The 13,754-nt window shown below is 47.4% G+C and overlaps 1 protein-coding gene across 1 annotated transcript in view; it reads left to right on the forward strand.

Annotated features, from left to right (window-relative positions):
* Positions 1 to 332: 332 nt before the first annotated feature.
* KIAA1671 (KIAA1671 ortholog) overlaps positions 333 to 13,754 on the forward strand; it is a 45,048-nt gene continuing 31,626 nt past the window's right edge. Inside the window, exons 1-3 of the mRNA XM_015878195.3 lie at positions 333 to 634; positions 11,015 to 11,146; positions 11,655 to 13,317. Of these exons, the coding sequence (XP_015733681.2) occupies positions 11,708 to 13,317 (1,610 nt within the window). The 5' untranslated portion in view covers positions 333 to 634; positions 11,015 to 11,146; positions 11,655 to 11,707. The remainder of the gene's footprint in view (positions 635 to 11,014; positions 11,147 to 11,654; positions 13,318 to 13,754) is intronic.

Here is a 13,754-nt window from a genome sequence, read left to right on the forward strand (position 1 = left end):
ATCTCATTGTATCCCATTGCTTTCTGAAGCCCCATGTGCTGGAGCAAAGGTTCCTAAAGACCATTATGAAGGGGTGAGGAGCAGAGCCCACCTCTATGAGCTCTTCCATAGGGGGCAGATGGGGTGCAGAGCTCTGCATTCACACAGCTCCTGCAGGGCCGGATTGCTGTTTTATAGGGTGAGAATCACAGTCCTAAGGCTGAGGGGGAGTGCTATAAGACCCCTCCCAGGGCTGCCATCCCGTGTGCAGGTGGAAGGGGGGCGGAGGGAGGAACGAAGCTCCGCCTTCTCCGGCGGGTTCCCCGTGGCAACAGCGGCGCTTCCCGCTGGGCCGGGCCGGACCGAGGTGCTGGAACCGGACGGGACGGGAAAGACGGGACGGGACGGGACGGGAAGGACGGGGTGGCCCAAGGCACCGCAGCCCCGGGACGCGGTGGGGTCCGGACGGGCTCGGCCCTCCCACCGCCCCGAGCATCCCCCCCTCGGGCCGAGCCGCACGGGGGGGCGGCCCCGCTCCGCCCCGTCTCCGCCCCTGGTTGGGTGGGGGCGTCCGGCCGTGCCCGGGTACAGGCCGCGTGTGGGCCGTGTCTCCTTTAGACTTCATTGGCAACTTCCCTGCCGTGCCCGGAGCTGGGTGAGTGCGGGATATGGGGGGTGCGGGGATATGGGGTGGGGGGCTGCAGAGCTATGGGGGCACGTAGCGCATTGCTGCTTTATAACACCACGGGAAACGATGGGTGATTTAACTGGTCGGCGGAAAGAGGTGAAGTGTGTGTTTCCAGGGTAACAGTGGGGTTGTTTGGCCTTAAGGAAGGAAAGCCGGCTGTGTTTTCTTGTTGTTGGAAATACAGAACCACTGCAGCTCTTCGTTGGAGCAGCGGCACAAAAATGCTTGTTATGGTTTGACATTGTAGGGTGTGGTAAGGAAACAGGCAGCGTATGGCAGCAATGCTGATGGAGTTGGCAGGCGGCTTCAGAAGGGAATCATCCCAAAGAGCTTTCAAAGATGGATAAACTTTTTTTCCTCGCTATCTTTAGTAGGATTTTCCTTACTGCGGCTGGTGGTTTTCCGTGTAAAAAACAGCCAAAAAGATGCATTAGCAAGTAGGTCCATTAGGGGATCATTAAGGAGGCCTGCAGCTGTTTAAATTGATGCAGCCCACCTGTGATGGGTGTGTGGTTTATAGGGCATTCACCTGTAAGCCTCAACCTGTTCCCTTTCAGACCGTTCTCCACGCTGGTTCCTGCTGTGAGGTTGGAATTCCTGCTTGGCCAAAGCACCCGGTGATTCCTGCCTGCTATCAGCACACTGGGGAGCTCTGATCATTGAGCGCTTGGTTCCCTTTGTCCCTTGCTGTATTACAAGCCGCGAGCGGCAACAATGTTCCCTTTCCTTTTTCCTTTAACCACCCTGTTCCCAGCCATGTGCAGCAAGGAGCACGGTGTTCCTTAGCAGCCCCAAAGGGATACAGTAGTTATATGTATAGTTATATGCAGGGATGTTGGCACACACAGGCTTGTGCCAGGCTCTGCTTGCTCCCTATTTGCGTCCCTGGCTCTTTTTGCAGCTGACCTTGGCACCTCCCTTCCCTTTTTCACATGGCTTTGGTGACTGCGGGGTAAAAAATGAGCTCGTTCCTTGGTGTGAATGAGCTGCCGTTCTCTGCTTTGTCGGGATCACTCTGTGCTGGAGCTGTGCTCGCAGAGCTCTCTCTCTCTCTCCTGGCAGCTTTTCCTTGTGCTGTCAGAATGAAGCTGGTGCAGCTCCGGGTTGTTTCCTTGCTGCCTATGAGTTGCTCTGGAGCAGTAAGGGAGCGTCCCATATTGGTAGTGCTCTGAAGCTGCGTTGTTTGCTGGCCTGGGGACGTTTCCTTTGGCAATGGCTGCGTGGTTTTATAAAGCCCTGAGTAGCAGAAGGGGTGTGTGTGTGTGTGCATGATTTAATGCAAGATTTAAGTGTTCAGCTTCCATGCAGTGCTGCTGTCCTTTCTGTATTTCCAAGCCATTGCTTTCTATAGGAAGTTTAGCATCAGGAGGATGTGAATAATGCTGCTTGGAAGCCTCTTTCCCTTTTGTAGCTTGGTGTGCTTCCAAGATGATGATGGTAGGGAGATACTCAGGGTCTTCCCACAGTATTTCTCAACACAGTTGCTGCATTCTGGGGCTATTTGATTCCTAGCTCTGTGTCTATTCAGTGCATGGAGGTGATGTTCCCAGAGCAGCTCTCCTTGTGTACAGTGGGGCTGTTTGCAAATCTGGGCTGCAATGAGCTGCTCTGTGCTGCAAGCCCGGGCATGAGGCTTGCAGCGATGCTGTGAGCACAACCCCTATCACTTCTCCACTCAATGCACAAGGGGTGACGAGAAGCTGGGGGGTGTTGCAATCTTTTAGGTGTGTTTTGTTTTAAAGTAGGAATCATCCGAAGGCATCCTATGGAAAAAGCCATCAACTGCTCACATTTACATCTCTTAAAGCGAGGGCTCCCTGTGCTGGAGGAGCACATGGGGACAGCCTGGGTGTTACCCCAGGAGCAAACTTCAGCCTTTGGAACTCTCATTTAATGTGTTTAATGGCTCTGACAGCATCGCTGGGAGCAGCCCTTGCTGAACCCTGGGTGCACCTGTGCCCTGTGCAGCGCCGTGCGTGGGCTTGCCATGTTTCCCTGTGCTCTGCTCTGAGGGATGCTGGAAATAGCAGCTGAATTCCCTTTTTTCTGTCCTTCATCCCTGCTTTAGGAGTGTGCATGCTGCGTCCAAGGGAAATCTGGCCTCCTCAAAGCCAATTACAGAGCTGCTCATTAGAACCTCTTATCAGCATTAACTGCCCCAACTTTCCATTCTGGGCTAGCATAAAGCTGTGGCGTGCCTTGAAGGAGATAAATGTTGGACTTGCAACAGTGTGAACACTGAAAGCTTCTTGCTCTTGTAATGATTATGAGTCAGGATGGTCGTTAGCTTGCTGCAACAAGTAGAAAAGATAACCAAACCTGCAGCAATTGGATTATCTGCCTGGTTTTCACTGGGAAGGGAAGAAAAATGACATGGGTGCGCTCCAGAAGTTTCCCTAAGCAGGGAGCATACTAGCGTGCTTTCCTTAAGTGGAGCATGCAGCGGATGGGCAGCTCCAGCTTTGTGCAGCTCCTAATTGTCTCAGTGCAGAGAATTAGTGCAAGGCTCAGCGTGGGGTGGTGGGAGATGAGTGTGTTCCCAGGCAGAGCAGCCCTGGGCTTGGGGCAGCGCAGCAGCTCTGACCCACTTAGCAGAGCTCCTAAAAGCGGCCATGCGCTGCAGCAGGCGGCTCAGGAGCAGCAAAAGGGGAGGAAAAGAAAGCAGCTCTGTTGGGTTCAGTCTCGCATGCTTTGGTTTGGAGTGTTGTTGAGTTGCGTGAAAGAATAGGAGCGTGTGCTTTTGCTGATGAAAACCAAGTTGTTGCTATGCACGTCAGCCCTGTGTTAGTGTTTTTCTAGTGGCTGTTTTCTGCTCTCAGTGCTGAGCACACGCTTTGCTTTTCCTCCTGCTGTAAGAACAGGGAGGTTTTCCTTCTGTGATGCTGGATTTGAAAGAGGCACAAAGGGATTGAAATCTGTCTGTCTTCTTCTCTAACAGCGAGCTCAGGCTGCAGCTTGGACTCATTCCTGGCTGCCGTGCAGGATCAGTCCCTCTCAGTAGGAGCAAGCTGTGCCAGCACCCAAGAGGGTGTTTGTGTGCTGCTCAGCCATACAAGGCTTTCAATGGACAAAGCTGCCTCATCCGGAGCAATTTCAGCCCAGTAAAGCCATGATACATTTTAAACAGAGTTGGAATTTTTGGCTGCTGTGATTGTGTTTGATTCTCAGGGCAACACTCAGAGCTCTTCACTGAGCAGAACGAGCACAGATGCCTTTCTGAGATGGGCACTGATCCGGAGTTGTGCAGTTCAGCTGCTTTCCTCCCTTTATTTGGCGGCCTGGCAAGAAATGTTGTTTCTGTTGTTTGTTGTCAGACAGTGCTGTGACTGCATCAGCACTTGTAAATACCGGCTGTTAGTGCAATTTGCACTTAGAATATTTAAAGCAGCCTAATGGTTACCTGTGTATCATCCTGTTGTTGCAGTGCGTATATATGAATCAGAATCATGAAGGCTGGAAAAGACCTCTAAGGTCACCCAGTGTGACCATCCAGCTACCACCAGTATTACACCCTTTCCTTAAACACCCCATGGGACGGTGACCCCACCACCCCCTGGCTGCAGAGATTTCCTTTTTTGTGTCATATTCCATCCTGCAATCACAGCAGCATTCAAGCAAATAGATGCCTTGGTTTAAGCAATGAATCCAGAGTGTTTCTAAAACGTGTTTGAGCGGATCTATCCTGTAATTCCTACTGGGCAACTTTCAGTTTACATTCCTCACAAAAGGCAGGGTATTTTTTTTTTGTAGTAAGAGATGACTTCTCACTCAACTGGATGTTTTCTTGTCTTCTCCCGTAGCCGTGCTTGACTCACCCATAAAGACTCGTCCATAGCTACAGGTCAGCATTTAGCGAAGGTCAGGGAGGCCAGTTTCTGCATGGTGAGCATTATGCTAATTCGGCTGTTAAACGTATTGGAATTGTGCTTCCTTTTGCTTCTGCAGTGCTTGCAGATTCCATCGGAGCCTCTGCTCGGCGCTTGGAGTGCCGAGGGTTGGTCTGGGCTGGGAGAGGCATCCTTGTAACCATGCAGCTGCCAGTCCTGCTTCATCCCCATCTAGGCTGGTGTTGGTGTCGTCCTTATATATGAGGGGGAGCTGAGGGAGGCCAAAGCCTGGCATAAAATAGAAGATGCATTTTTCTTCCTGAAAGACACTTTTAATTGAGGTAAAAGGCTGAGGTGGCTGTAATGATTGAATTCACCGAGTGCAGACATCCGGATGTGTGGATGGAAGCAGGTGTGTAACTCAGGTCCAGCTGCTGAGCATCTCTTACAAACAATATAGTTGATTTTGAATCCTTATTGTTTTGTATGGTAGATGCATGGTTGATGGGGATGATTTGTGCACAAGCCTGGCTCTGTAAGGACTAAGTTGCTGTGTTTTCAGCTTCTCTCCATAGTTTTTTGCTCGGCTCCACTCTTTGTGTTGGAAATTTAACAGCTTTAATTCCAGACCGACAGACTTTCAGAATGCTGCCTTTATGGATGCTGAAAATGGATACTCTGAGGCTTAAAAAGGAAAGCCATCTCTTCTGTTCAGCTTGGCCCTAGGAATGGTTGCACTCTTATCTCTGTTACGTCCCTTCTAATAACAAATTGCTCCTGGTGGATTAGAAGCATCGTTGTGCCATGTGATGGCTGTGAGTTCTCAGGATGGGAATTCCTTTACTTTTCTGTCTGCCTCCTGCTTAGAGCCCCTTCATTCTGGATTTTGCTTGCTGCTGTAAAACCTTTATGAAGCTTGACCATCATTTGTTGCTGATGTTGGCTCCTTGAAGTGCTGAGACAACTCTCAGGTGGAACCCCACATCTCAGCATCCTGGTAATTACACTGGTTCCACCAGCACTCAGTGCGATAGGAGCATGGGAAGGTCTTTGAGTATGGGAGGAGCACCTACAGTCAGCGTTTTGACAACGCCTTCACCATGGACACTGGGCAGTTTTGGCCACATAGACCTGTCCTCCCATCCCGTCCAACTGCTTTCTGTTGCCTCTGGTTGTCTATAGGTTTGGCTGGGAAGTCCCTGGCGTCTTCTCCCTCTCCATCACCTCAATGTTCTCAGTGCTGCCATGTCGGCTTGCTGTTGTTGGCTCTGTTGTTATTTTTTCTCCCTCTCCACTCCAAGTTGTTAAGAGTTTATGTGTTTGAGCTGTTGACTTTCAGTTCATGGATTGTTTTTCTCTCTGTGCTTTCTTGAGCATATAAGGAGATGGAGGGGATCGCTGTAGTCATAAAGCTTCTAGATAGCTGGTAATTCATTGCAGACCTCAATTTTCCATGTAATGTATTTCAGAAGAACAGTGCTCGTTAATGATGAGGTATTGTTATTGCTCACTGAGGATGGGTACAGCTGTGTTACTGTTCTGTCATCTTTAAGACAAGAATTCCTACCATGGTCAGAATAGGAGCTGGAAGCCATTCTGTAGTTGTAGGTGCCCAAGGCCATGTATGAAGCCCACAGCAGGGAGTTGGATCTGGGGGATCTTCAAGGACCCCTCCAACCAAAGCTGTTTCTTCAGGTGGTTAAATGTCAGAGTGACCTCTGAGGTGGCACAAGACCACTAGCATTGGGTTTTCTTAACGTTAAACACTGGATAAAGTGACTTTGTGCTTTCTCCCCCATCTTAATACCTTAATCCACTTTTCAGCCATCAGCTGAATGTACAAAAATGGGCAGTGTTTATAAATGAACGCCGGGAGCTCCAAGTTGGTCATCCTTTCTGAAGGTGGTTTCCTGGGCTGGGTCACAAATGCAATCCTGTTAGAAATTGAAGAGGAAGATCAGAGGATTATGGGCTTTGTCCTCCTGTATGGTCTCTTTGACACAAAAGCACCTGCCCTGCGGAGGCCAGCAGGAAATGGCTCTTTGCACCACGCTATTTCTGTGAGATGGTGACCTTTGGAGGCTCTGCTATAAAACAATCCCTTCCCTCTGCTTCCTCCCTGGTTGCTGTGTGGTTCTTTGCACTGGGGGTGGTCTCCGAGCTCCTATTACTGTCATAACTCAGCCTTGAGGGGGTGGCATCCTGTGCTTGGGTAGTGGGAGAACCAGCCCTCTTTCAGTCCAGGGGGCGTACATCAATTAGCCTGGGGTTTATTTCATTGCGATTCAGAGCGTGGTATGAGAACAAAAGAGAGATGTATCCGGGGGATTAATCCTCTTCCATTTGAGTCTGTGCAACGTTTATTTTAAACGTGGCAAAGTGTGAACTTAAGCTTCGTGCACAAAGACATTGTTGTTCCTGCAAATTAATATATAACTTCCTCCTGAATAGTAATGATTCCGAACAGGTTGGGGGAGAAGTGCCAGCTCACCGAGTTAACTCTTCATGCTCTGCGTGCCAGGGGCGTAACCCCTTCTGCATTTGGGACCTGTGCTTAGAATGATGCTCAACCAGAACCAACTGCACCCCTGGCAGTGCTTTGCTTTGTCTTTTTTCTTCTACCTTGAGTTCCACAGTCAAGTTTTCTTGCTTCCAGCAAGACCCGCTCATCAGTATTTCATCTGGTATGCAGCACAAGTGCTTCTGGAACGTCTGGACTGCGTATCATGCTGGGGAGGTCATTTGTAGGCATTGGTTGTGGGCAAAATGCATTTCCGAGGATGAAGCCTACAGGAACATTAGCGAGAGTTGAAGCTGACCACAAAAACAAATGTTTGATGACACGAGCAAACAGAGCAGAGCTTTCTGAGACCCGCTGGGAGTGCTGACCTTCTGTATAAGCACGCTCCTAGCCTGACTTCAGCCCTACTAGTAATTCACGTTGTTCCTGCTGGATGTCATCCAGCATTGGCAGAAATCGAGGTTCTGTTTTTGTTCTCTATTTCAACTGCTGAAAGAATTGAGGTTTCTGAAAGCACCCACCCACTAACGAGGCAGGTGGAGTCCCTCCCGCAGAGCGCTCACTGGGAACGGGGGATGAGTCACTCGGAAGGGTACCAAAAACTCCTGATTCACTGCAATTTCAGAGCATTTTTCCTTGGGGGAAGGATCGTTCTGTCTGGCTCTGGTGAGACTCATCACAAATGAGGACCTCTGTGAAACTCAGAAGCAAAGAGCTTGCGATGAGATGGGTGAGGAGGATGAAAAGAGAGGAGGATGGGGCGTAGTGGGGTGGTGGTAACACAACTGCTCTAAAGTTGTGTTTTTGTGACTGTCCCACCAGCTGCTTGTCCTGCTGCATCAAGGAAGTCCTCTCAGATTTATATTGTCCATTACACAGACATGCCATTGTATTTAGCAGCAAATTTATGAGTTGATTAGACGTGTAATTACGGAAGTTATGAGCGTGTAGCACTGGGTGACTCGTACCTGTTTAACTACCTTTGCCTAACGCGGGTTAAGGCATTGAAATTATTGACATTATGTATATTGAAATACCAGGTGTTGGGTTGCCCCCTCCAGCACTGAGATATCCGCATATAATCAAAAAGACAGAAGATATTTCTGTTCTTTAGTGCATGTCTGGATCTCAGTGAAGCTTTAACTGACGATAGTTACGCAATAGCAATTAGAGATTTACAAGTGCTTGTAAATGCTGCTATTTATAGGCTGACTCTTGATTTAACAAAACACTAACCTTTCTCTGCAATGGGAGAAAATGTCAGGGTGGAGCAGTTCACCCTTGGGATAGGACTGGACTCTGATTTCCCAAAGAACAGTACTTTGACCTTTGATGAACTAAAAGCTTCAATCACGTTTGCACATAGTGAATGGAGGTCTTACAGAAGTGTTTGCATTGAAGACATATGGGACTTTGCAGGTCATATCTGTCTGATGAGATGTGGAGCGTGATTCCTACCAGTAAACTTTCATTACTGGCAGCAGAACAAGCTCCGTGTTCTCTTGAAGCTTTTTCCATGCCTTGTATTTCCTGTCTGTGCTGTAGGAAGCCTTGTGCTCTTAGTGGGATGCACGCACACGGCTAAGCCAATCTTTTTTCATACGTGCATGAGAAGTGAATGGGATTAAATAATTAGCAGGGCAGATCCTATCAGCGGCTCCGAGCATTGCAGGAGGCAGCAGAAGGATGGCTGCTTAAGAAGGGTTGCTGTAGGCTTTGATTCCAATGCATAGCCAGTGGGTGGGGGGAAGGAAAATAACTGTTCTAAGACTGAAACAGTTAATGGGAAAACCTTTCTTAGAAGCAATGGAATAAATCCAGCACTGCACTGTGTCTCAGCAGCGTATGGGGATGGTTGTTGGTAGCTGCTGTGCTTTGATATACCAACAAAGAGCTGCCCAGCGGATAAACACACCGATGGCATTGCAGGGTGCTCAGGAGCTGCTGCTATTCTGCTATATGAATCTGTGTACCATTGAAAGCATGCTTGTCTGTGAGCAAGGAAGTTGGCTATAATCACGTGATTCGTGGTGGAAAAATTATCTGCAGGCTGCTGCTCCTGTTGTCCTAATAGGCTTATGGGACTTAGCGCTGATGTAAGTAACAGCGGTGAGCTGGTGGGCACGGCGGGGCAGGCAGCTGCGTGAAGCCCTTCCATCCCCAACATGGCCAAAATGATGCCTTGCAGTGAGTAATCCACTTTGGTTTCTGCTATGCAACATCGACGTGCTTTGTGAGGTTAGACTGCTTAATTAAAACAAAATGAAATGAAGGCAGTGCCATGGGACGGGAAGGATTGAAGGCAGTTTGAGTGCAGACAGGGCTCGTATATTGGCAGCATCCCATAGTGGGTTGGCAGGTGAGGGAGGTCCCGTGCACCCATGGGTGGGCTGAAGTTGAGGCACCATCAGTATGTTGTGGGCACGTGGTGGCACTGGGACACAGGGAGCAGGTTGTGTGGAGTATGGTGCCAGCAGGGCAAGGTGCTTCTTTCAGCCATATATCCATGCACTGGGTGAGCTTTAAGAGCCCTTTATGACCAAAGCCTGTGATTCTGCTGTTTTGTTGTTCTTTTTCAGTTTGGGGTCATGTTTCTCTTGTAGGATAGTCGGGTTATCTGAGTTTAAAACCTGGTAATGGATTTCATGAGATCACATAGGAAAATGAGTTTCGTCTCGGACGCAGAGTGTAGTGCAGTAAAATGAAGCAGTGAGCGTAAGGCCAACGGGTAAATGGTGCTTTAGGAATGTTGGCTGGGGAAAACACACCGAGTGCTGTGAGCAAGGATTATGTCCTGCATTATATAGCCACCGCCTTGCGTTCCACTGCGGATCAACTGTGATTCTGTTTAAGAAGCTCTGTGCTCCCTTCTTCTTTTCCAGAGGAAAAAAACTCTGATACTTAAGTGCTGGAAGGCATCAGGAAATACCCCATCCCTGCAGACACCCATGGTCAGGGGGATGGGGCTGTGAGCACTGATGGAGCTGTGGGTGTCCCTGTGCACTGCAGGCAGTGGGAACAGCCTTCAGGGGTCCCTTCTATCTCAAACAGCTCTATGGTTCCATGAAACCAGCAAGTTGATTTCTTGCCTCTGCTAGCATCACTCTTGCTTTCAGCACTGTTCCTCTTCTGCTTTTAGGGCATAGCTGCTCTTCACAAAGCCTTTCATCCTTGGAATGTTGAGAGCATTTTAATCGGATTTTGATGGTGTTTCTTAGAGTAAGGAGCAGGAGAGGGAGGAAGATTTCATGAGGATCTGTGAGATCGTGGAAGGAACAGATTGATCCCGATAAGCTGATTGGGTTGGGGGCTATTTTGGAAAGAAGAGGTTGCAGACTGGAAGGGTTTGGGGTGAGTGGTTGGGGCAGCAGCTTGAGTGCATTGGGAGGTGAAGGGGCCTGGCAAGGTGAGCTGGAGGGGAGGCTGCTGCTGCTGGTTTTCCTTCATCTCTGCAGTAAGAATGTGATTAAAGGCAGAGCTAATCTCCTGCCTTTATCGGGGAGGTGTAGGAAAAACTGCTTTGTCACGGTAGAAGCTGTGTTTAGGTTGAAAATGGGCCATTTGAAGGTCAGCCTGCAGGTAGGCCTTCCCAATAATGTTGTCGCAGAAAGGAGATTTACAATAGAAAGTAAATTACAGTAATTGAGATTACGGTAACACAGAGCTCAGTGTTTAGCCAGTGGTTGACAGCACTTGAATTTGCAAACGGTACTCATTGAAATGTGGATTTAACTGTGTTTGCATTTAATAGCTATTGTGTTTTCCAAATTATTTACCCTTCACAGTTGCAGGTGATTCAGGTGGTAATTTCTTGTTGATTCTTTAATAACTGAAAACTACACATTCACTTAATCCATATGGTTAAATCTGGTGCCTTTGTTTCCGAGCAGGAGCCAGCTTTTTTGCCTTGAAATACTCTGTATTTTTGTCTCCAGTGGTATTACCTGTGTAGATCAGATTGCATGCCATGCCACACTCTGAATGTTCTCTGATTTGCAGGGAAGGTCTGATCTGTGCTGCTGAAGTGACCCCTTTCCCTGGTTCTTAGTGTGATCTTGGCAAACTCCACTTTTCACTATGAGAAGTGAGTGGGCTCCGATCCATCAGCTGCAGCAGAACATGCACATCACGGTGAGTAGCAGCAAGGCTTTTGGAAATGCATGGGATATGTGTTTGTTTCTGTTTAGCTGCAGGTCGTAGCTAATAAATAAGTTTCTGTCATGCTGACCTCCATATTTTTGGTAGTGTGAAAGAATATACTTGCCAACTATGTGTATTGTGAAAAGGAGTGGGGTTTGTACGTTGACATGGGGAAGCCTGCTTTAGAAATAAATGATTCTTTTAAAGCAATTTAACCCATGACATTTGCTTGAGTATTGATAACTTGGTGCTGTACAGATGGGTTTGTAGGTTTTGCTATGTTTTTTGTTTGTTGGGCCTAGCTGATGAATCATGGTGTGTTTTGCTGTTTGGTTTTTTTTTCTTCCTAAGAGAAATAAGCTTTTTGTTCTGTGATGCACCTGCACATTTGAAACACACCTAAATTTGAGCTTAGCTACCTCCCGAATTCAAGTTAGAATTAATTTGTTGGATGTTTGTACCGACTCTACAGCAATGCTTGTGTTTTCTTTCCTTGTAGGTTCTCCTTCTCTGTTGGATTTTTTCAGTTCTGTTGAATGTGTAATTACAACTATGGCAACAAGAGTTGAGATTAACTCTACTTTGGCGTCTTTGACGACTGTGCCTGACTTAAATGAGATCAGAACTGAAGATAAATCACAGCGAGTGTATGTAAGTGTGCTCTCAGATGTAAGCAGCAAAGCAAAGGAGCCTTCAGCATCGCTAACGCTTGAAGAGAAGAGCAAATTTGGGAGCACTCTGAGATCTGCAACAATGCCGTCGCTGGGATCAAGGCCAAGACTCTTCCCCAAACCTTTTTCTAAAGATACGCCTTCAGATACTTTTGCAAATGTAAAACCACCTATTACGTCTTTTAGAACAAGCAGTCTTATTAGAAAGCCTTCTGAAGAAACCACGTCTGCCAAGGCATCAGCTGGAAATGTTCCTCCGTTAGTAGATCAAAAAGTCATTGGAAATGAGAGCAAGGCTGGCGGTGAAGTCGTCACAAACATGACTTTCTATAGTGGTCACAATACAAATACTGTCATTCTTTTTGAGACAGCAGGCACGGAGCAGTCTAAGGTAAGCCTGGCCCAAGGAAAAAGGGCTGCTGATGACCACAGGGTGTTGAGTACTATACAGACAAAAGAGTCTCAGAGCAATGTGAAGCAGGAGAAACCATCTCAACCATCACATGAGACATCCAGGAGTCCTGAAGGGTCTCTTCACAGGCAGATATCGCTTTCCTCCAGTGTTCGACCAGTCTCTTGGAACTCCCTCAAAACTGGAGAAAAGAAAGATGCTCCTGAAGATCGTTCAGTGGAGAAAACCAACACTGATGCAAATAACATAAACAATAAAGTGGGTATCTCTCTTGATGTGCAGCAAAGGCCAAAACCTAGACCAGTATCTGCTGTTTTTCTGGAATCTTTGAGAGATCAAACGCATCGTACTGTGGAAGCTTCAGAGGAAAAGTCTCCTACGGAGAAATCGTGGGTTAGGAAACCAAGGCCTTTGTCCATGGACCTGACGGCTAAATTTGAACTTAAAGACCTCTCTACGAGCAAGAAGGCTTGCTCATCCCATGAGAGCAAGGAGACCGTATCGGTAACTTCTTTTACTGACGTGGGCAGCCATGGTCAGTCTGAAACGGGGCCAAAAACTGAAGAAACAGAATTTAATAAAGGCAGCTCTTCAAAAACAAATTTGAAATGCAGTAGTCAGGAGATTAGCATCCTAAATAAAGGAAAACACACGTGGGAAACAAAGCAGAAATCTGAAAGCGAGCAGACTGAGACAAAACCAAGCATAGTGACTAATTTGTATAGTTCTGAGAGAGCCTTTGAAAGCGCCAGTGAAAGCAGAACAAATAGGGAAGGGAAGAGGTTGGATCAAAAGGAAACGTGTGTGTTTCTCAGCTGTGAAAGCCCTGCAGCTTCCTCAGAGAAGGAGAACAGCATCGTAAGAGGCAGTGTTAAGAAACACATCAGTTTGTTCACGTCAGAAAATCCTGGTGCCTCTGTAGATACAGAGACTCTCCCATCGGCTGCTGAGAGGGAAAACAAGTGCGTGAACATCCAGCAGAGAATCAAAGAACTTACAACAGAAAGCACTGATGCTAAGCCAGGAAATCTTCGTAGATCGCTTCAATCTCGACCTCTTTCTGCAGACCTGACAAAGATGTAGGTTTCAGAAATATTCTGCTCAATTCTCTTGACTTCATTGACTTCCATAATTCAAGGTCAGGCAGGACCAGGCTCTGAGCAGCCTGATTTGGATGTCCCTGTGCATTGCAGGAGGTGGGACTGGGTGACCTTTGAGGTTCCCTTCCAGCATTGGAATGAAAATATTATTACTGAAGCATGAGAATGTTAATAACTTTTTAAAAAACTATTTTACATTATCATGAATTACAAAAATCTTATGCTATACCATAAGCTACATTGCTGCCTGAAAAATTGTTAGTCCTTTGGTCTAGATGCAGTAAAACCACTGAATACCATTAGTTGTGACACTTAATAGCAGTGTTTCCTCCCTAGGAAGTATACTTTCTGGGTGATTTCTTTTTGGGACAAGATGATGTATCATCAGTCTGCTTTGGTAGAAAGTGTAAATGTTA

This window comes from Coturnix japonica, chromosome 9 (genome assembly GCF_054131305.1).
Source record: "Coturnix japonica strain WE chromosome 9, WE-NBRP24, whole genome shotgun sequence".
Classification (NCBI taxonomy): Eukaryota; Metazoa; Chordata; class Aves; order Galliformes; family Phasianidae; genus Coturnix; species Coturnix japonica.